This window comes from Equus przewalskii, chromosome 14, assembly GCF_037783145.1.
Source record: "Equus przewalskii isolate Varuska chromosome 14, EquPr2, whole genome shotgun sequence".
NCBI classification, from domain to species: Eukaryota; Metazoa; Chordata; class Mammalia; order Perissodactyla; family Equidae; genus Equus; species Equus przewalskii.
Genome location: NC_091844.1, coordinates 83348451 through 83370304, shown reverse-complemented (window position 1 = coordinate 83370304; position 21854 = coordinate 83348451). Strand labels below are relative to the sequence as shown.

The following is a 21854-nucleotide window of genomic DNA, read 5'->3' as shown; positions in this document are numbered from 1 at the left end:
AAATCTTATTTAAATGGATATTTCCCCAAGTCCCATGAAAATTCTGTCTTTTTGTTTCCTCTCAGAAAACACACCAAGTGCAAAAAAATTTTTTTTCACAATCACATTTTCGGAGATAAAGGATAATCCTACAGAGCTTAATTTTTCAGATTATCTTCTGACTTGAAGATAAATTCTCAGGACAGTACTTAAGATAGGTTAGTGTAACAGCAATTGTGATATTAAAAAGCCAAAATTATTTGGAACTCACTGATGATACAACTGAATGTTTAGAAAGAGATTTGACAACTAAACAAGTAAGGTACTCTTGAACTCTGACACTGTTTGAATATCCACTGAAGCAGGATTCTACCACCAGCCAAAGCACTCACAATTGCATAATTAACTTTTCTAGTTTTAAAATGTCCACTTTATTCCATATAACACTTAACTAGATACCATTTACATCTGAGGAAGAGATGGCCCACAAAACTGATCTATGGTAGTAAAACACTAACCCTAAGAAATGCAGTCCAATGTTATACATTTCCAGGCATCCCTAGACAAGTGCCTCACAAGGCAGAAACAGGGGTGTCACCACTACATTTTACACACGGGAAGTATCACTAAACTTCAGAAAGTAGTGAATTCACCTGTCTCTCAAAACATCAGTATGCAATTGTTACAAAGCGATAGTAAATGGTTTATAAAATGTAATTTTATTTTACGTTACTCTGCTGTTACATAGGGCATAACATTTTCACAAGGCTTTTTTGGGACTACAGTCAATGATTAGCAACACACAATAGTGGTCCAACTCTCTAAATAACAATCACTAGACAAACTGGACACCCTCTCACATGTGCACAAATCTGCATGGAAAAGTACTAAAGTTTTAGACTTGGACTTGTGTACTTTTTATTTCCCCTTTCTAGTGTATTTAAGAAATGACATGCACTTTAATTTGCCAAAAGCAATGCTTGTATTCTGGCAGCAACATGCTACTTCTATTACATAGTAAAGTGAATACCAGAACTACAAAGGCAGGAGGTGTAAGTGAATTTTTATTGGGAAGGGAAGTTGTCAACTTAAACAGCAGCAAATGAAGAGTGAATAGGAAACCCCGTTGTCACAGATACACAAGACCTCCTTCAGATATGATACAGGAGGTGTTTCAATTTGCGACCCCCCAGCCCACAAATGTCAAATACTTTTCCATTCAATCTAATACTTCTGGATTCCTACCAAAAAGGAATACATTAAGAGCATGGAAAAGTTGCTTACTGAAAGGAACCCCTGAAGAAGAGTAAGGGAGGGAATGTAGAAATTAAGAAGTTATGTAGAACACTCTTTAAATTGTAATTAACTACATTTTCATATCTTCACAGTAATACAAAACACAGTCACTTGCAGAACTGGTTCAGATTACTTAAATACCAGATACATTTTTAGTCCTCTACATAAGTGTTTGGAAGTTACTTATGGTTATATGAAATGAAGCTATTAATACTTTTCTACAGCAGTAACTGCACACCAGGAAGGCCAAGACAAACACAAATCAAGGAATGGAGTTTTCCCAAAGCTGCAGTGTGAAAAGACTATGAACAGTTGATTCCATACACATGAATGGGTTTCTTTGCTATAGGAAATCCAAATGGAATAAGGAATGGAGATGTGTAAAAAGGTTTCTTGAGGGAAATAAAGATGACACCCTGTATGCAGTTAGTTTTCTGCCCCTTCTGCCGCATCACATTCTTCTCCTGCACTGTCTGACGTCCATAACTAGGAAAAAAGAATCATATTGAGTTACTATTTCTAGATCAGATAATTATATCAAGTCCCATTGTTATATCAAAATGTAATTCTGAGAGTGGTAAATTATTCAAACAATAGAGATTAAGACTGGAAGTTATATTTCTCAAAACCCCAAATACCATTAACTCCTCCTAGTGTATTCTGTAGATCTTTCACAATGCATATACAAAATGACACACCCATATGTAATATTTGAGTATGTTTAAAACTTACGCTTTATTTTAAAAGTATTATAATTTCCAAAAAAACAAGGTAACATCCTTGGAATTTAATGCACTCTCCATTCCCAGCAGCCCAATGCTCTTCTTAAAAGCACTATTAAAAGATAATTTATTGGAGTAAGATGGCCAGCCCTGTGGCGGAGTGGTTAAGTTCAGCACACTCTGCTTCAGAGGCCCGGGTTCATGGGTTCGGATCATCACTTGTCAGCCGTGCTGTGGCAGCAACCCACAGATAAAGTGGAGGAAGACTGGCACAGATGTTAGCTCAGGGCTAATCTTCCTCAAGCAAAAAAAGAGGATGATTGGCAAAAGATGTTAGCTAAGGCTGATCTTCCTCAAAAAAAAAAAACGTAATAAGGCAGAAAAGTTTTGTCACAGTAATTGTGCCTAAGTATCTGAAGGGCTATCATATAGAAAAAGAAACAGGTTTACTTTGTGTCGCTGCAAAGAGTGAAATAGAGGAGTGGGTGGTGTCAGTTATAGGGAAGCAGCATGTGTATATGAAGATATATAGAGAAGGTTCTTGAATTAAGTAGGGCATTAAAATAAAATTGATCTCCGAGGATCTCTCCAATTTTAGGATGGAACGATGAAGAAGAGAATAGTCAATATTTATTGACTATAATCAATAACTCACAAAATGGATTTCTATTAGACCAGCACCAAGACACTACTTGCAACTTTAGAAAACCTAGAATCTTATACAATGTAGCTCTATGGTATATCTGCGAAGAGGTAAAATTGCTCAGTTTGCTTTTCTTCTCTAGAAGCTATTTATGCTGATTATTCTTCTATCGTTATCTCACAACTGCAGGGATTTCTAATGGCTGGGAATGAAGTGTCTTCATAATTTCCCTGTTCAGCAAAGGTGAACAGATATGGCGCTACTATATAGATAATATATGTCATACATATAATTATTAATTACATATAATTATATATAATATATAATATATATGGCGCTTTTATATATATATATATATATATATATAAAATTCTCTTTAGCAAAAGGTAAAGCACCAAACTGGGGGGCTTGGGAAACTACATTTATATTAAAAGGTGTATTCTCTTCTTCCACATTTTGTCTAGTGACTTTGACATACGACATATCAAATTTACTTGAACCTATAAAAGAATCTCAATAAAGGTCAACCTGTATTTTTTCTCCATTACTTTTTCCCACATCATCTGCCTATCCAAGAAGTAGGCAGAAAAAAAAGGTATAATTTTATTGGAATAAGGCACTTCAGATGATTTCAGGAAAGCTCAGATACCTACATGGTCCCTAACTTGGTATAGCTAATTTACCCAGAGGAAGAAAATACTGAAACCACATAAACTGTATTAACATAATTTATCAACATTTTCCTGTCAATGATGTTAATATTATGGGTTCCTGTGATCTTAGTACTTCTCAAGAAGGTCTGAAAAAATGCCTATTCAACTTGAAAACCTGCCTACAAAACAACAGTTATCCTATACAAAATACGAGCAAGCACCTGACACTTTTACTTATCTATTCATTTTCTAAGAGAAAGTGTAACTCTTAAATAATTGCCCCCAAAAGATAGGGAGCCCGAAATAAAACACAAGTACTGTTGTTCCCGAAAAGGAAATAAAAGAATGAACAACTCACTGTTAGGTTGTCTCTAAGCAACTGCATGATGAGGGTGCTGTCTTTGTACGAGTCTTCATTCAGTGTATCAAGTTCTGCAATGGCTTCATCAAAAGCCTATAAATAGGAATACCCATGGTAAACAACATTTGCATTGACAGAAAACTGGTTAGTCTACAATGACAAACCATTTTCATAAAATAGGTGAACATCTACCTTATGTTCTACTATCAACTAAAAACAAAATTCAATGGAATCATATCCTCAGATTTTCAGTTTAAGAACTTATGATTGTGACCCGAAACTTATAAAGCTATATGTACTTATCAGTAAACAAACATTTCTTATTCTTTCACAAGACACATAACACAGAAGCTATACCTAATAAACTTCTTAGCAGTAAGAACTAGTATTTATTTGTAAAAACCCCTCCATACTCACCCTTTTTGAAACACTTTGAGGAATGCAGCTACTCTAGTGACCAAACCCGATAGGCATTAGTTTCCAATCCTTTATATTTCTTTCTAACTTTTTCGATTACTCTGAACATTATGCTCTTTAGACAGATATTATTGCTTATAACCACAGTTGCGAGAGACTAAAGTGTTGAGAGGGGTAATGGTAGGTAGTCATGATGATAAAAAAAGGAGATATCCAAATAACTATAGTAGAAATCACTCCTGGGTATCCAAGTAAAATATCTAGAAATTAACATACTTATCTCAAATCCTTAGCTAAGGATGGTAATTCTGGGCACACATCTTACCGTTTTAGCCAGTGTGCAGGCAAGCTCTGGGTTATTAAGGATCTCATAGTAAAATACAGAAAAGTTAAGAGCCAGCCCCAGGCGGATTGGGTGTGTGGGTTGCATCTCTTTCTTGCTTATATCAAAAGCTTCTTGGTAAGCTCCTTGGGAATTATCTATCGTTTCTGTGAAGGGAAAAAATGAAACAGAAAAGCATGATGCTGAAAATAATCCTCTAGTATACAGCACAATAACACCTTTAACATACGATATTAGCTCTTGGTAGAACAGAGTTTTCTCTGCAGCTTTCTTTCAAAACCATAGTAGCAAACCAAAAACCATTATCTTGTAGTGGAAATTTAAAAACTAGTTTATAATGTTCCTTACTTATAATCAGCTTAATAAAAAACCATGAGATAGTATATAAGACTTTCCCATCTCTAGGACTAAAACAATTTTCTTGTTTCATGTCCTTTAATTTTATTACTCGGAAATGCAGCAATTAAAAAAAATTTGGCTGATATATGTCAATAATATCTCAATGAAGGACAGGAAAACAATTTGGCTGTAACACCCCTTCCCAAAATAATGTAGTCACTTTACAAAGATCACCACCACCAAAACCTCTATTCTTGTGACTTCTTTGTTGAAACAATACCGATCCTTGGTATTAAGACATATTAAGTGAAAAGCAACATAAAAGCACCAATATATAGAACAAAATCTGCTGACCAGAGTTTGATTACTGGCCTAAAAAAAATGCCATTTTCCTGAAAAGAATGTTTAGGAAGTATTACCAACACTAATTTGATTATATCCATTCTTTGACATTTTCTGAATGAGGCCACTGGCCCATTACAGCTATAGAAATTCTGACCTAACAGAAATTAAGTTATCCCTTTACGATCTGAATGTGTGCATTTTCCTTTTCTGAAACGGCACGTTTATTGATCCAGACATGGCTGGTGCAGCCCTCACATACTAAGGCGCTCTGGCTGTGTGGCACATATGGAAGCACTACAGCGAGTAGTACCAAGTGTCTCAGCTCTTAGGCTGTACTCACAGACTATCTAGACATCCCAGACTATTGAAGTATTCTAGGAATGAGACTAGAAAACGCCAGTGGGCCAGAAAGGTTAAGTCAGACCAATGGGGGAGCTACATCCCAATATCCCCAACATTCCTTTGACTTGATGGTGTTTAAATGTTCAGTTCTATGCAAGTATTTGTCATGTTCAATTTTGCTTGTTTTTATGGCAACAGAAATTACACATCAGTAATACAGTAAGTTTAGTATACAGATTTCTTACAGAAGGGCATAACAATTCTCTCTTTATATCTTCAACTACACTGCTATTTGGGATGGTAAAACTGTCTCACTTACGGTTAGCAACAATGGGGGTAGGAGACCATAGTAACTATTTATGCAAGTATGCTTTTTGGATGGGGCAAAATTAAGAACAAAATAATAAACTTACCGGAAAAAAATAAGGAGTTAAGCGATACTTCTACCTAGAACTTGCTTGATAAATTTGGTAGCAGGCACATACACAAAATTTGATAGGATCTATATTATACTCAGCTACCAAGGCTCCAAGAAATAATTCACTGCTAATAAATGTACTTTGATCTTTTAACAATCAAGTCCAGCAACTCAGCTACTCTTTTCCCTCATGTTTTCTATGACAAATTATATACTAGCAATAATATTCTCATTTCACTTCTCCTCAGAAATTTGGTGATATATAATTAGTAGTTAATGTTATGATCCTCCAAAATAGTTAACAAATTAATGTCAGAAAAAGTACAACATTCTGTTTCTATATTCCTTTTTTTGAGTTTTATAAGTTTAACATTTTTATTGTAAAAATAACAGTAACAAAAACCCCAGAAAATGCAGAAAAGAAAATGATAACCTTATTATATTAATAGAATCACCATTCACTTCTTAGTGTTTCCTCACATATTTTCCCATTGCAGTCACATTGGTTTATAACATTATATAAATTTCAGGTGTACATCATTATATTTCGATTTCTGTGTAGATCACATCATGTTTGCCACCCAAAGACTAATTACAATCCATCACCACACGCATGTGCCTACTCATCCCTTTCACCTTCCTCCCTCCCCGCTTCCCCTCCAGTAACCACCAAGCTAATCTGTTGCTATGTGTTTGTTTCTTGTTCTTATCCTCTACTTATGAGTGAGATCATACGGTATTTTACTTTCTCCCTTTGACTTATTTCACTTAGCATAATACCCTCAAGGTCCATCCATGTTGTCACAAAGGGCAAGAGTTCATCTTTTTTTTTTTTAATGGCTGAGTAGTATTCCATTGTGTATATACACTACATCTTCTTTATCCATTGGTCCCTTGATGCACACCTAGGTTGCTTCCAAGTCTTGGCTATTGTGAATAACGCTGCAATGGACATAGGGGTGCATATACCTTTATGCATTAGTGTGTTTGTGTTCTTTGGAATAGCTTTCCATTTCTTTGTCTCCAATTTCCTTCAACAATGTTTCACAGCTCTCAGTGTACAGGTCTTTCATGTCTGGCTAAATTCATTCCTAGGTATTTTATTCTTTTTGTTGTAACTGTAAATGGGATTGCAATTTTTTTCCCCCTGCAGAGTTTTGTTTTGTTTTTTAAAGATTGGTACCCGAGCTAACAACTGTTGCCAATCTTTTTTCCTTTTTCCCTGCTTTTTTTCCTCCCCAAATTCCCCCAGTACATAGTTGTATATTTTAGTTGTGGGTCCTTCCAGTTGTAGCATGTGGGATGCCACCTCAACGTGACCTGATGAGCAGTGCCATGTCTGTGCCCAGGATCTGAACCAGAAAAACCCTGAGCTGCCAAAGCAGAGCCCACGAACTTAAAAACTCGGCCATGGGGCCAGCCCCCCTAAAGAGTTTTTAAATTTATTTTTAAAAGTTTTGCTGGGAAACATTCACCCTGAGCTAACATCTGTTGCCAATATCCCTCTCTCTCTTTTCTTTTTTTAGCTCCCCAAAGCCGCAGTACATGGTTGTAAGTCCTTCTGGTTGTTCTATGTGAGCCACTGTCACAGCATGGCTACCGACAGACCAGTAGTGTGATTCCGTGCCTGGGAGCCAAGCCTAGGGTGCTGAGGCAGAACATGCAGAGCTTTAACCCCAGGCCATCAGGGCTGGCTCTCAGGCATTGTATTCTTAATTTCTCTTTCTGCTACTTCATTGTTAGTGTACAGAAATACAACTGGTTTTTATATGTTGATTTTGTATCCTCCAACTTTACCGTATTCATTTATTATTTCTAAAAGTTTTCTGGTGGATTCTTTCAGGTTTTCTATATATAAAATCATGTTATCTGCAAATAGTGACAGTTTCACTTCTTTCTTTCCAATGTGGATACCTTTTTTTTCCCCCTTTTTTGAGGACGATTAGCCCTGAGCTATTATCTGCTGCCAATCCTCCTCTTTTTTGCTGTGGAAGACTGGCCCTGAGCTAACATCTGTGCCCATCTTCCTCTACTTTATATGTGGGATGCCTGCCACAGCATGGCTTGATAAGCAGTGCATAGGTCTGCACCTGGGATCCAAACTAGTGAACCGTGGGCCACCGAAGTGGAATGTGCGAACCTAACTGAGGTACCACCAGGCTGGCCCCCTGGATTCCTTTTATTTCTTTATCTTGTCTGACTGCTCTGGCTAGGACTGCCAATACTATGTTAAGCAAGAGTGGCGAAAGCACACATCCTTGCCTGGTTCCTGTTCTTAGAGTGACAGTTTTTGGTTTTTCTCCATTGAGAATGATATTAGCTGTGGGTTTGTCATATATGGCCTTTATTACGTTGAGGTACTTTCCTTCATTGTATTCAGAGTTTTTATCATAAATGGATGCTGTATCTTGTCAAATTCTTTCTCTGCATCTATTGAGAGGATCATGTGATTTTTATTCTTCATTTTGTTAATGTGGTGCATCACGTTGATTGATTTGCAGATATTGAACCATCTCTGCAATAAATCCCACATGAAAAAAAAAATCCCACTTGACCATGGTGTATGATCTTTTTAACGTATTGTATTTGATTTGCTAGTATTTTGTTTGGAATTTTGCATTGATGTTCATCAGTGATATTGGCCTGTAATTTTCTTTTTCTGTGTTGTCCTCATCTGGTTTTGGTATCAGGGTAATGTTGTCCTTGTAGAATGAGTTAGGAAGCTTCCCCTCCTCTTCAATTTTCTGGAAGAGTCTGAGAAGGATAGGTATTAAGTCTTCTTTGAATGTTTGGTAGAACTCACCAGGGAAGCCATCTGGTCCTGGACTTTTATTTTTGGGGAGGTTTTTGATTACTGTTTCAATCTCCTTACTGGTGATTGGTCTATTCAAATTCTCTACCATTTCTTGATTCAGTTTTGGAAGGTTGTATGATTCTAAGAATTTATGCATTTCTTCTAGACAGCCAATTGGTTCGTTTACAGGTTTTCATAGTATTCTCTTATAATCTTGTATTTCTGAGGTGTCTGTTGTGATTTCTCCTGTTTCATTTCTGACTTATTTGAGCCTTCTCTTTTTCATATTGGTGAGTCCAGCTAAAGGTTTGTCCATTTTGTTTATCTTCTTAAAGAACCAGCTCTCAGTTTCATTGATTTTTTAAAATTGTTTTTAGTCTCTATTTCATTTATTTCTGCTCTGATTTTTATTATTTCCTTCCTTCTACTGATTTGGGGCTTTGTTTGTTCTTCTTTTTCCAGTTCCTTTAGGTGCACTGTTAGATTGTTTGAGATTTTTCTTGTTTATTGAGGTAGGCCTGTACTGCTATAAACTTTCCTCTTAGAACTGCTTTTGCTGTATCCCGTAAATTTTGGCATGTCGTATTTTCATTTTCACTTATCTCCAGGTATATTTTGATTTCTCCTTTAATTTCTTCATTGACTTAATTGTTGTTCAGTAGCATTTTGTTTAATCTCCAAATATTTGTGGCTCTTCCAATTTTCTTCCTGTAGTTGAGTTCTAGTTTCATACTACTGTGGTCAGAAAAGATGCTTGGTATTACTTCAATCTTCTTAAATGTATTGAGTTGTTTTGTGTCCTAATATGTGATCTATCCTGGAGAATGTTTCAAGGGAATTAAAAAAGAATGTGTATCCTGCAGTTTTTGAATGGAATGTTCTGTATACATCTACTAAGTTCATCTGGTCTAATGTGTAATTTAAAACCAATGTTTCCTTATCAATCTTCATTTTGGATGATCTATCCATTGGTATAAGTGGAATGTTTAAGTCCCCTACTATTATTGTGTTGCTGTTTCTCCTTTTTATGCCTGTTAATAATTACTTTATATATTTAGGTGCTCGTATGTTGGATGCATAGATAACAAGTGTTATAGCATATCCTCTTGTTGCATTGTTTCCTTTATCATGATGTAGTGCCCTTCTTTGTCTTGTTACAGTTTCTGTTTTAAACTCTATTTTGTCTGATATAAATAAAGCCCAGCTTTCTTTCCATTGCCATTTTCATGGAGTATCTTCTTCCATCCCTTCACTTTCAATTTCTGAGTGTCTTTAGGTCTGAAGTGTGTCTCTTGTATGCAGGCTATCTATGGATCTTGTTGCTTTATTCAATCAGCCACCCTATGTCTTGATTGGAGCATTTAGTCCATCGACATTTAAAGTAGCTATTGTTAAGTATGTACTTATTGCCATTAAAAAACAATTTTTTTTTCCCTCCCCAAGTCCTCAGTACATAGTTGTATATTTTAGTTGTAAGTCGTTCTAGTTCTATGTGAGCTGCTGCCACAGCATGCCTACTGACAGATGAGTAGTGTAGTTCCATGCCCGGGAACTGAACCCCAGCTGCTGAAGCACAGTGCACCAAACTTTAACCACTAAACCATCAGGGCTGGCTCTGTTACTTTATTAATGCATGTTTTAGCAGTTGTTCTCTGTTCCTTTCCTCTTTTCTTGCTTTCTTCCCTTGTGTTTTGATGGCTTTCTTGAGCATTATACTTGGGTTCCTTTCTCTTAATTTTTTTTGTGTATTTATTATAGGTTTCTGGTTTGTGACTACCACAAGGTTCATACTCAATCACCTACATAAACAGGAATCTACATTAAGGTGATGGTCTCTTCCAGTTTGACCTCTTGCTAAAAGCTCTCCTCTTTTACTCTCCTCCTCCTACACTTTTTGTTTTTGATAATTAACCTCTTTGTTGTGCATGTGTATCTGTTAACCTCTTATCATGGAAATAGGTGATTTTAGTACTTTTGTCTTATGCCCTTCCGATTAAGCTTCATAGGTATTTGATCTGCTACCTTTACTGTATATTTGCCATTACCAGTGATTTGTTTTTTTGTTGTCTTTTTTTATAATTTTCTTATTCCTATTTGTGGTCGTTTCTTTTCCACTTAAATAAGTCCATTTAGCACTTGTAAGGCTGGTTTCTTGGTAATAAACTCCTTTAGTTTTTTGCTTGTCTGGAAAATTCTTTCTTTTTCCATTTTGTATGATAACCTTGCCAAGTAGAGTATTCCAGGCTCAGGTTTCCTTTGCATGTAACTTGTTGCCTTTCTCTTCTGGCTTTTAGAATTCTCTCTTTAATGTGTCTTGGTATGGGCCTCTTTGGGTTTATCTCGTTTGGTGCTCTCTGTGCTTCCTGTATCTGGATGTCTGTTTCCTTCCTTAGGTTGGGAAAGTTTTCAGCTATTTCTTCAAATAGATTCTCTTTATCTCTCTCATTTCCTTCTGGGACACCTATAATATGGATGTTAGTGTACTTGATGTTGTCCCAGAGCTCCTTTAGACTGTTCTCGTTCTTTTTAATTCTTTTCTCTTTTATGTGTTGAGCTTGGGTGATTTCCTCTAGTCTTTCGCCCAGCTCACTGATCCATTCTTCTGTATCCTTTACTCTGCTACTGAGTCCCTCTAGTGAATTTTTCATTTCCATTACTGTATTTTTCATTTCTTTTTCTTTTTTTGGTGAGCAAGATTGGCCCTGAGCTAACATCTATTGCCAATCTTCCTCTATTTTGTATGTGGGAGTCCACCACAGCATGGCTTGATGAGCAGTGTATAGCTCCACACCTGGGATCCAAACCTGTGAACCCCAGGCTGCCGAAGTGCAACACGTGAACTTAACCACTATGCCACCAGGCTGGCCCCTATTCTTTTTTTATTTTTTTTTAAGAGTTTATTTATTTTTTTTCCTTTTTCTCCCCAAAGCCCCCCAGTACATAGTTGTATATTCTTCGTTGTGGGTCCTTCTGGTTGTGGCACGTGGGATGCTGCCTCAGCGTGGTTTGATGAGCAGTGCCATATCCACGCCCAGGATTCGAATCAACGAAACACTGGGCCGCCTGCAGCAGAGCGCGTGAACTTAACCACTCGGCCACGGGGCCAGCCCCCCTATTCTTCATTTCTGATTGGTTCTTTTTTACATTTTCCAATTCTCTGTTGAAGTTCTCACTGAATTCATCCATTCTTCTCCCAAGATCAGTGAGGACCCTTACGACCATTAGTTCGTACGCTTTATCAGGTACTGCTTCTATACTCTATTTGTAATTTCCAGTTAAGTTAAATTTCAAGGTATAATGACACTACCGGCCATGTGACACAACAGAATCACTCAAAGTATATGCAAAGAACTCGGGGGCTAAAAATATGGTGAACCAGATTCTAAAGCATAAAAGATGGTTTTATGTTTTTAAATATCATCTTATCAGAATATAATCAGAGAGTTTATGAGGTTAATTTTTTTAAGGGGCACATAATATAAATTCATGACCATATTTTCAGTTTTGAGAACATAAGGTAACATTATTAGTTTTCTTTATACATAGATTTCAAGATTTTTTTAAAATTATAAAGGGCTTGGAAGCTACACAGAGACTACCATCATAGTGTCCCATTTATCCTCCCTTCCTTTTTTATATTTTAGTTTTACTCATAAACCAAACGTACTTACGTTTTCGATCATCACCACATGCAACTTCAGCAAGGTACCGGAAGTAATCTCCCTTCATTTTCAGATAGAAGACCTTACTTTCCGGATTAGTTGCATTGGCTATTAAATATTTATCCAACAATTCCTGAAAGAAATAAGATAAAACAGTAGGCACTAATAAACATCTATTTCATTACAGACAAGAGCTCACAATGACATACACTTGAATCATTAACTACACAGTAACTCTACACTGTACCACCCAGGATTTGAAGCATGGGCTGAGAGCAGGGTTCAGGTGTTTGCCATTAGCTGACTGCTTTGGCTCATAGCAAGTCATAGTTTCTAATGATAAAGCTAGATTACACCAAACACTAATTAGAAAGAGCCTGTCTGTTCACTCATCCATTCATTCATTCATTAAGCATTTCCTGATACTTGCCAGGTGCCAGGCACTGCATTTGACCAGCATGGATATAAGACAACATAAGATAAGGTCCTTGCCCTCAAAGAGCTCACAGTCTAACAACAAAGAGGTAAGAACACCTTAAATAGTACACCAGGCATTAAGAGATATAGGAATAAGGGGCTATGGAAGCATAGAGAGGGAGTATCTGGCTCTGCTGGAGGTGGCCGCTGGTTAGACAGGCTTCCTTGGGGAAGGGATATTTACTTGTCTAGAGGGAATAATAGACATGCAGCAGTTAGAAAACAAGGATGTGCAATCATTTTAGGGAGAGGAAACAAAATGTTTAATGTATCAAGAATGAAGAACAGTATAATCACAGAACCAGTAAATCACCATGGCCCAGAGCAGGGCTACTTGGTGTCCTCCACTGATCAGGGCCCATCCAAAACAAGGTTAGGTACAGGGATGGAAAGTAAGAGTCTAGAAACTTATACTGATGGTCATGTCTACTGAACACTTGTATTTAAAAAAATTAGGTTAGTGGGGCTGGCCCCGTGGCCGAGTGGTTAAGTTCGCGCACTCCGCTGCAGGCGGCCCAGTGTTTCATTGGTTCGAATCCTGGGCGCGAACATGGCACTGCTCATCAAACCACGCCGAGGCAGCATCCCACGTGCCACAACTAGAAGGACCCACAACGAATAATATACAACTATGTACTGGGGGGCTTTGGGGAGAAAAAGGAAAAAATAAAAAACAAAATAAATAAAAAAAATAATTAGGTTAGTATTTAAGTATGTGTTTTACCCCCCATTTCATACAAAGAAACAGACTCTTGATCCAATGAGCTAGTGCTTCTCAAACTGAGGTATTTGTACAAGGTGTGCTCACAGTACAAAAAGTCACAAAAAACGGGCTGGCTCCGTGGCTGAGTAGTTCAAGTTCTGTGCACTCTGCTTTGGCAGCCCTGGGCTTGCAGGTTCAGGTCCCAGGCATGGACCTACTCCACTCAACAGCCGTGCTGTGGAGGCATCCCACATACAAAGTAGAGGGAGAGTGGCACAGATGTTAGCTCAGGGACAATTTTCCTCAAGCAAAACAAAAAGGTCACAAAAGACAAAATGACATCTTTTTGGACTATCCATTTTATTTAATGCTAAGTAATTTTAAAAGATTTTGAATTAAAAAATATTACAGAGTAGGGGCTAGCCCACTGGCGCAGCAGTTAAGTGCGCACGTTCCATTTCAGCAGCCCGGGATTTGCCAGTTCAGATCCCAGGTGAAGACATGGCACCACTTGTCAAGCCATGCTGTGATAGGCGTCCCACATATAAAGTAGAGGAAGATAGGCACAGATGTTAGCTCACGGCCAGTCTTCCTCAGCAAAAAGAGGAGGATAGGCAGCAGATGTTAGCTCAGGGCTGATCTTCCTCAAAGAAAAAAAAATTAGAGTAGAAAAAAATTCTCATAGAAATTTTAAGATACTAACACCTACACCTCATAGGTTTGATTTGGGAGTAAAAACAATAAATAGACATAAAAGCATAAAAGAGTGTCACATGTTAAGTACTGAGTAAATATTAGAGATAATTAGCCAGCCAGGTGTTCCCACTCTTCCGCCTACGTGCAAGTTTGAGAACCACCAATACAAGCAAAGTGAAACTAGTGAAAAACTTTAAGCAAGAACAGACATGATTATGTTTGCATTTTGGAAAACCAGCCACAGATATCATCAGTTAATGTTATATAAAAATGCTAACTATGATATAAAATCGGGAAGTTTGGAGAATAACCTAGTAAGACTTTTAAATTCACATCACTATATTATTGAAGAAATAAAAGGTTGCTTACAGGTAAGAAAAAGTTTAGAAAATGCAGCTCTAACTCAAGAACTTCGTTGTTCATCTGATTCAAAATGGCCTAAACAAAATGCAAGGATTATATCTAAAGTTGTTTTAAAGGAAATAACCAGAAAAACATTTAAAATGCTTTAAATCCTTAAATTTAATTTTTTTAAGTGTTTACGTTAAAAAAAAATTTTTAAGTGCCTGAAGCTCAAGGCAAGTTACACTGAATATTATAGTAAAATGAGATAACAAAGCCCCAGCAGTCCACACATTATAAAAGAGCACGTATCAAAACTGTGGCTTAAATCTGCAAAGTTGCGGGGCCAGGAATGCAGGAATAGATGTCACTAAGGGCCACACCCAAACACTAACAGTAAATGTAAACACCAATGCTGCTTCCACATCACCATTCTCTTAGGTGGAAAAATAACTGAAGGATCAGATTGTAATAATTTTCCTGCTTAACATCACCAATACAGTTTTAAGTTACTAAAACGAACCCGAGAAACTCTTTCCCAGAATCTTAGAAAATTGTACTATTTTAACTTTCTCCTCTTAGTACCACTTTTATATATATCATGGACGACTTTTAAGTTAAAAACTATTTTTCTATGGAACCTGAACTTAAGGTTTTCTGGGGGGATGGGGAGGGCACAACAGTGAGACAGCCACACAAAAGTTCACTGGTTTCTAAATCTCAAACTGACTCATAGTCATCACTATCTTTTTTAAAGAAAATTCAGAGTGGATTCTGAGTAGCAGTAGTATCAAACAATGCAAACATAGTCTTTACACTGAGGGAACCACCACCTCTGCCTGCACCCATACAAAGGAACTGTAATGTAATGTCAAATGAACCACCTCTCACTTTTCTTGTCCTCCCAGTGAGTCAGTCAGTTCAGATGAGATCCCACAGAGGATCTCTGAAAAGTGCCATCTCTGTTAAAGACATTATTTACAGTCTCAAAAAAAGCTACCCAGTACATTTAAGACCTAGAACTTTGTGACTAAATGTGGTAGAAGTGTGGTAGCAGAAGCTGAGAAAAGTCTGGCTAGAAGGAGGTGGTGGGGTGAGGAGGGAAATGGGATTCTACACTAACTCCGCCTTAGTCACTCGAGCTGCAGGTGGGCGTGCTCACAAGGACTGTCTTACTGGCACGCTGGCCTTCCAAGGAGTCGGAAAGCTGCTAACTAATGCTACTGCATTAGTAACTACACAGCCACTGAGGAGCTAACTGTAAACTTTTCTTTTCCAAAATTATTAACTTTGATTACTAGTTTGCATACAGCCATTACGTACGATTTACAGTGTTGGCTTTTATAAAGTGACTTGTGCACTACTTCCATCCTGGAGTTTCAGCCAGGTATCATGGTTCTTTGTCAGATGCCACTAGCTCTCTGTGAAGGAAACAACAGGTACAGAATAATTCTGTCTTTCTACATGCTATCAGTAGTAGATGTATATTTTAGCTCAATTAAAAGACAATGGATTTAAGCTATACAGCCTAGGTGCACAATGTCTTGCAAAAAAATTTTACATTATATATATAAAAAACTCAATACAGATCAGACAGAAAAAACCAAAATGACAACTGGCTCCCTGAATAAGAAAATCTTTCCAAATAAGGTCACTGGAGAGAGGAAGGGAATTAACTGAACTATTTATATAGAGTTAAAAGTTCCCCCATTAATTTCTTCTGTACATTATTCTTGTCAATTAAGCAAGAGATCCCCTTTGTAACTCTTTAACCAGCAAATTTTACGATCCTGGGAAGCTTGGAGAGTTAAGACTGGGGCTTCCCTCCAGCACTGACAGTGTTACTTGACTGAGGGGTAGAATGCAAGCAGTGCATTCTTTTTTGAGAATCTGAGAGATCTGTGAAGAAGTCCGTGTACTTACCACCTAAAGTTATAAGATGAGCTAGTAATTGAGGGCATCCTAGACCAAAGAAACTCAAACATGAGCAAAATCAGAGGAGAGAATAAAGTTATTGTACAGGTCACTTTAGGAGATGCTAAAGGATCTTAGAATAAACTTAATCTCAGAAAAACAGGATGGGAATAATAAAGAGGATTATATCACAAAAGCTGTACAGAACTATGTAACAAATGAAATTGTCAAGAAATAATATTGACGTTAACTTTAGTATAGTTTAACTATTTTTCCTCAACCCCATGTCTTAGAGAAAAGCTAGGAAGAACAGAAGCCCAATGCTAATCCTATCTCTAGGAATGAATTCTTTCTGCATAATAATTCTACTATCACTTCAACAGCTTTTCCAAAACAATTCATTTGGTTTCAGTGGTAATATTTCATGGCATTCAACAAACTAAAATAGTATTTTTATCAAATTTATTTATAAGTGACTTCTGTTTTACAGACAAAATAAGCTGCTTTTGTCCTTAATTATACAGCTTATTCTTTATATACAAAAGTGATTTATTTAAGAGAGCAGGTAACTGATGAAGAGCCTTAAAATACAAGCAAAATAACCAACAGGAAGTAAAAAATGTTCTAAGGATTTTCAATTTCCTCTCTATCAGCTTCCTGAAATTTACTAATAAAACATTATTAACATATTCAGTCTCTAGGGTACATATACTAGTCACTATCCATTTATTTTTATCAGTTTAATCGGTACATATTACCAAGAAAGATTACACTATTCAAATGTTCAATATGTGCCAAGTCCCATTCTAAGGATTTTATTTGTATTATTTACACATAAAAAAATCCCTTTTGACAATTTTACAACGGAATAAAATCACAATGGAGTCAAAAACTTGTCCAAACTCATACAGTTAATTAAACGGAGCCAGAATTTTAAACCAGAGCTAGCATTTCTAAGTATTATCTTATATATACGTAAAAAAAAAAGATTAATATATATCCTAAAATGGAGCATACCTAAGAGAGATAATGGGTTTAAGTTAGACATTTACTTCAATTAGTTAAAAAAAAAAACCCAAAGAATTAATATTATAAAGGGCAATATTATTATCTAACAACTGGAACATTTATCTAATGGTAAGAGCTAACATACCAACTTAAAGTATTATACATAGTACAAAGAACCACTGACATTATATGTAAGAAGAATAAAGCCTCTAGACAATACCTGTCTCTTCATTATATTGGTTACTCAAAGAGACTGAAATCAAAGTAAAACTCAAGACTCAAGAAGGAAGTAATATTTTATCCAGAAAGAAATTATATGCACATAACCACCCCAACTGACGTGGGCTGAGAGGACCTTTCAGCGCCTATATGTGACAGATTGGAATTACAGGATGAGTCCAAGAGAGAGGAGGATAAGGGACAGAGTAACTTTGGGTTATTTCAGAATGCGTGACTTCAGATTCTTATTTGTCAAACTGACTTTTGTGATTAGCTCTACATCTTGTGGCGAGTCACAGCTTCTCCAATCTGTTTCTGTAACTATACGATAAGAGTATTATGATCTAATGGCCTTTTACTCTCAGAAATTACCAATCTGAGTATACCGGCTGGGGTTAAATCTCATAAAGGATTTGCTGCCTTAACCAAGGGGGGAATGAATCACCTATGATGTGATCTGAGTTGATCATACATCGCACATCATCAATTCATCTATGGAAATATTTTCCACCATTGATAAAATGAATACTTTGAATAGTTAATTGTCCTTTCATTATTTTAAAATATTACTGATTTAGAATGTTAGGACAGAATCCAAGAATGGTAAATCCTGAACCCCTACTCTGGTGCCCAATTTAAAAACTGAACTAAGGAATAAAATAAAAATTTTCAGAGAGATGGAGGCCAATGACCAGTGTGACTGATCCCACAGGCTGTGTGATTTAGCTGACATCACATGACAGACGAGATCAGTCAGAGCTCAGATTAAAGTCTCAAAGCCCATTCAGATCTGACTTCCTTTTTAATGCTCAAGGTTAAAACTCTACACTTAAACCTATACCAAATTTCAAACCCCTACAAACTTTTAACAATGAAGTGTACCGGAGGAGTAGAGTGACCATATGTCCTAGTTTGCGAGGCTAGTTCCAGTTTAAGCCTGCTGTCCCAGTATAATTATTAATGCTATCTCTTTCATTCTTAGAAGTCTCTCACTTTGGAAGATATATAATCATCCTGCAGAGAAGGCTTTAATCATAATTCAGAGTATTATTTCAATACTTAAAAGATAAGGAATTAAACTTCTTGCCCTACCATTTAATGTTCATATAAAAGGTATTAAAACTTTTAGGCACACTCTGAGAACTAAAGGTGATGCAATATATTACTGAGAGAATTCTTTCTTTACGCAAAAGTCACCTATGTGTCAAATGAACACATATTAATTCAGACAACCGGTTGTAAATATTAACCTCGTCAATGCCAAAAAAAGAAATCAAGGCAACTTTACTAATAATACTGAACTTTTACTTTTTTAATACCTGTGCTGCCCCTCCTCTCCTACTCAACTGTCCTTTAAGATAAATTACCCCTTTTATAACTAATATTTTATGCCTCCTTAACTATCCTAAAATGAAATTAGCAGGTAATAATACAGCTACACACAATTTAAAAATATGTATTAATGTCCTAATTAAGATATAATAATAATAGTCTCCCCATTCTGTTCTCTCACAATAATAGTCTCCCCATTCTGTTCTCTCACTGTTTCACTCCTTCAAGCAAATTTTTTTTTTGGAAAAGTCATTACCTCATACTGATAGCTCCAATTCAAATTCAAGAGCACAGGAATCTTCCTTCCTTAATTACATCTTCTCTTCACAAACAATAAGACTCTCATTTCCATTAAAATAATAGGCAATACAGGTACATCATATAAAATTAGAAAGTGAAAACAGTTTCTCTCCCTTCCCTGGGTCCTCAGGCATCCACTTCATCCCGTCCCTCAAGGCAACCATCATTACTAGTTTCTTGTACATCCTTCCAGATCCTTTCTACACACATTGTTCTACACCTTGCTTTTTCCATGTAACAATCCCTGAGATCATTCCACACCCATATACGTGTAACTGCCTTGTTCTATATCCAACACTGCACAGTACTCCACTGCAGAGGCGTGCTTACTTCAAGTTTCCTCTGAGGAACATTTAGTTGCTTCAAATCTTTGGATATTTCCAATAACGTACCAAATGTACACATGATCCTTAGGATAAATTGTTAAACTGTCCTCCCTGGGGGCAATTTCACTTTACATTCTTGTTAGTAATGTATGAGCATTCCTGTTTCTCAACATCTTTCTGAACCCAGGGTTATCATCAAAATTGTTTTTATTTCTTTCAATCTAATAAGTGAAAAATATCTTACTATAATTTTGTTTGCAGTTTTCTAACTTGCATATAATAAATGAAGTTGAACATCTGCATGTCCTTTTTTTTTGTTTCTTCTTCTTCTCCTCCCCAAACCCTCCCAGTACAGAGTTGTATACTCTAGTTGTGAATGCCTCTGATTGTGCTATGTGGGATGCCACCTCAGCATGGCAGGACAAGCGGTGCCATATCTGTGCCTGGGATCTGGACTGGTGAAACCCCAGGCCGCCAAAGCAGAGTGCGTGAACTTAACCACTTGGCCATGGGGCCAGCCCTGTCTATGTCCTTTTCTATTAACAGTGTTGGTATCCTTTGCCATTTTCCTAATAAGTTTTTTCCTCACTGATTTGTAGAAACTCTTTATTGTGAATGATATTAGTTCATTTTCCAGATGTATCTCATACCAACTTCATGTACTTAAAGATTCTGTCTGGCAATAAAATTGTATTAATTAATATTTCTCTATTAAATCAGATGTAATATTACCACCACTTCTGACCAATGAGAAACATGAATTCCATTTTAACACAAACAAAATACATGAACAGAAGACTTGTAATTGAAGTACAAGTCTGAATGTGTGTTTAGCGTATTGTTTACCTGGCCATATGAAATACTAACGCATTCTAAATGTTACCTGAATAGCAGTAAATTAGATTAAAATATACACGTGCGCGTGCACACATACCCCTCACTCACTCTTAGGATGGAGTACTTAAGAAATTTATGACTCATCATCTTAAAGTAGATGGGTAGAAACATGACTTTCTGGTTCTGACAATACAGTGAGACTCAGAAGACTTTTCCTTCTTCTAAAAATAATCAAAACGTTAAACAGAATTAGGTAAAATAGAAGAAAAAAATACAGCAGAGCTCCAAAGGAAGGAAGGGAGATATAGAAAGGAAGATGAAACAAAGGCAAAAAGTGAAAGTTTACAACACACAATGACAGTGGTGTTCAGCAGGTAGGGGCCCTAGAAAAACCTTGGTCTACTATTGCTGCAAGTATCAAGAAAGCTATTTTCTACAGGAAGATGGGCCCAGATGTTAGCTCAGGGCGAGTCTTCCTCAGCAAAAAGAGGAGGATTGGCAGCAGATGTTAGCTCAGGGCTAATCTTCAAAAAAAAAAAAAAAAAAAAGAAAGAAAGAAAGAGTGTCTTTCTTTGGGGGCTGGCCCCGTGGCTGAGTGGTTAATTTCGCACGCTCCACTTCAGCAGCCCAGGGTTTCCCTGGTTCGGATCCTGGGAGTGGACATGGCACCGCTCATCAAGCCATGCTGAAGCAGCATCCCACATGACACAACTAGAAAGACCCACAACTAAAAAGATACAACTATGTACTGGGGGGCTTTGGGGAGAAAAAGGAAAAATAAAATCTTTTTTAAAAAAAAAGAAAGCTATTTTCTGGGCTTTTGCGGGGGCCGAGGGGGGAGGCGCGGGATGGGTAGGGGTGAGTGTAGTCTCCCATGAAAAACTAAAACCCAAATCTATGCTCTGTGCAGGCGCTATTCAACTTTTATTTCATACATGATATGTGAATCCACAAGCTAAAAATGTGTGTAAAAATGGGCCAAAGCTTATATGCCCAGCAGAAACAAATCATCAAAACTACTGTGTAAAGACATTTCTACAATCCAAGGGGGACACAAGTTCCCTAGAAAAAGCTACATTTTTGTTAAAAATAACAAAACTAATTCAAGGGACGGATCCATCACAATGAGGGATCAGCAAACCAACAGGATGGTTAGCATCCAAGAACTTAAAAAATAAAACTGTGTAACAAAACATAAAATAAGTATGTTGAAAATGATTAGAGAATCTTTTCAAGATATATATTTTAATATTTATGGATTAAATAGATGATGCCCAGGACTGGCTTCAAATTAATGGTGTGTGTGTCTGGTAGGGATATAAATAAAACAAAATTCATAATTGCTGAGGCTGGGTGATGAGTACATAGGGGATTTTATTGTAACAT

General features: G+C 36.8%; 1 protein-coding gene across 1 annotated transcript in view; it reads right to left on the bottom strand.

Moving 5' to 3' along the window:
* Nucleotides 1-679: 679 nt before the first annotated feature.
* YWHAQ (tyrosine 3-monooxygenase/tryptophan 5-monooxygenase activation protein theta) overlaps nucleotides 680-21854 on the bottom strand; it is a 42848-nt gene continuing 21673 nt past the window's right edge. The window contains exons 3-6 of the mRNA XM_070573277.1: nucleotides 12324-12447; nucleotides 4397-4560; nucleotides 3652-3747; nucleotides 680-1761 (exon numbers count right to left, since the gene is read on the bottom strand). Of these exons, the coding sequence (XP_070429378.1) occupies nucleotides 1702-1761; nucleotides 3652-3747; nucleotides 4397-4560; nucleotides 12324-12447 (444 nt within the window). The 3' untranslated portion in view covers nucleotides 680-1701. The remainder of the gene's footprint in view (nucleotides 1762-3651; nucleotides 3748-4396; nucleotides 4561-12323; nucleotides 12448-21854) is intronic.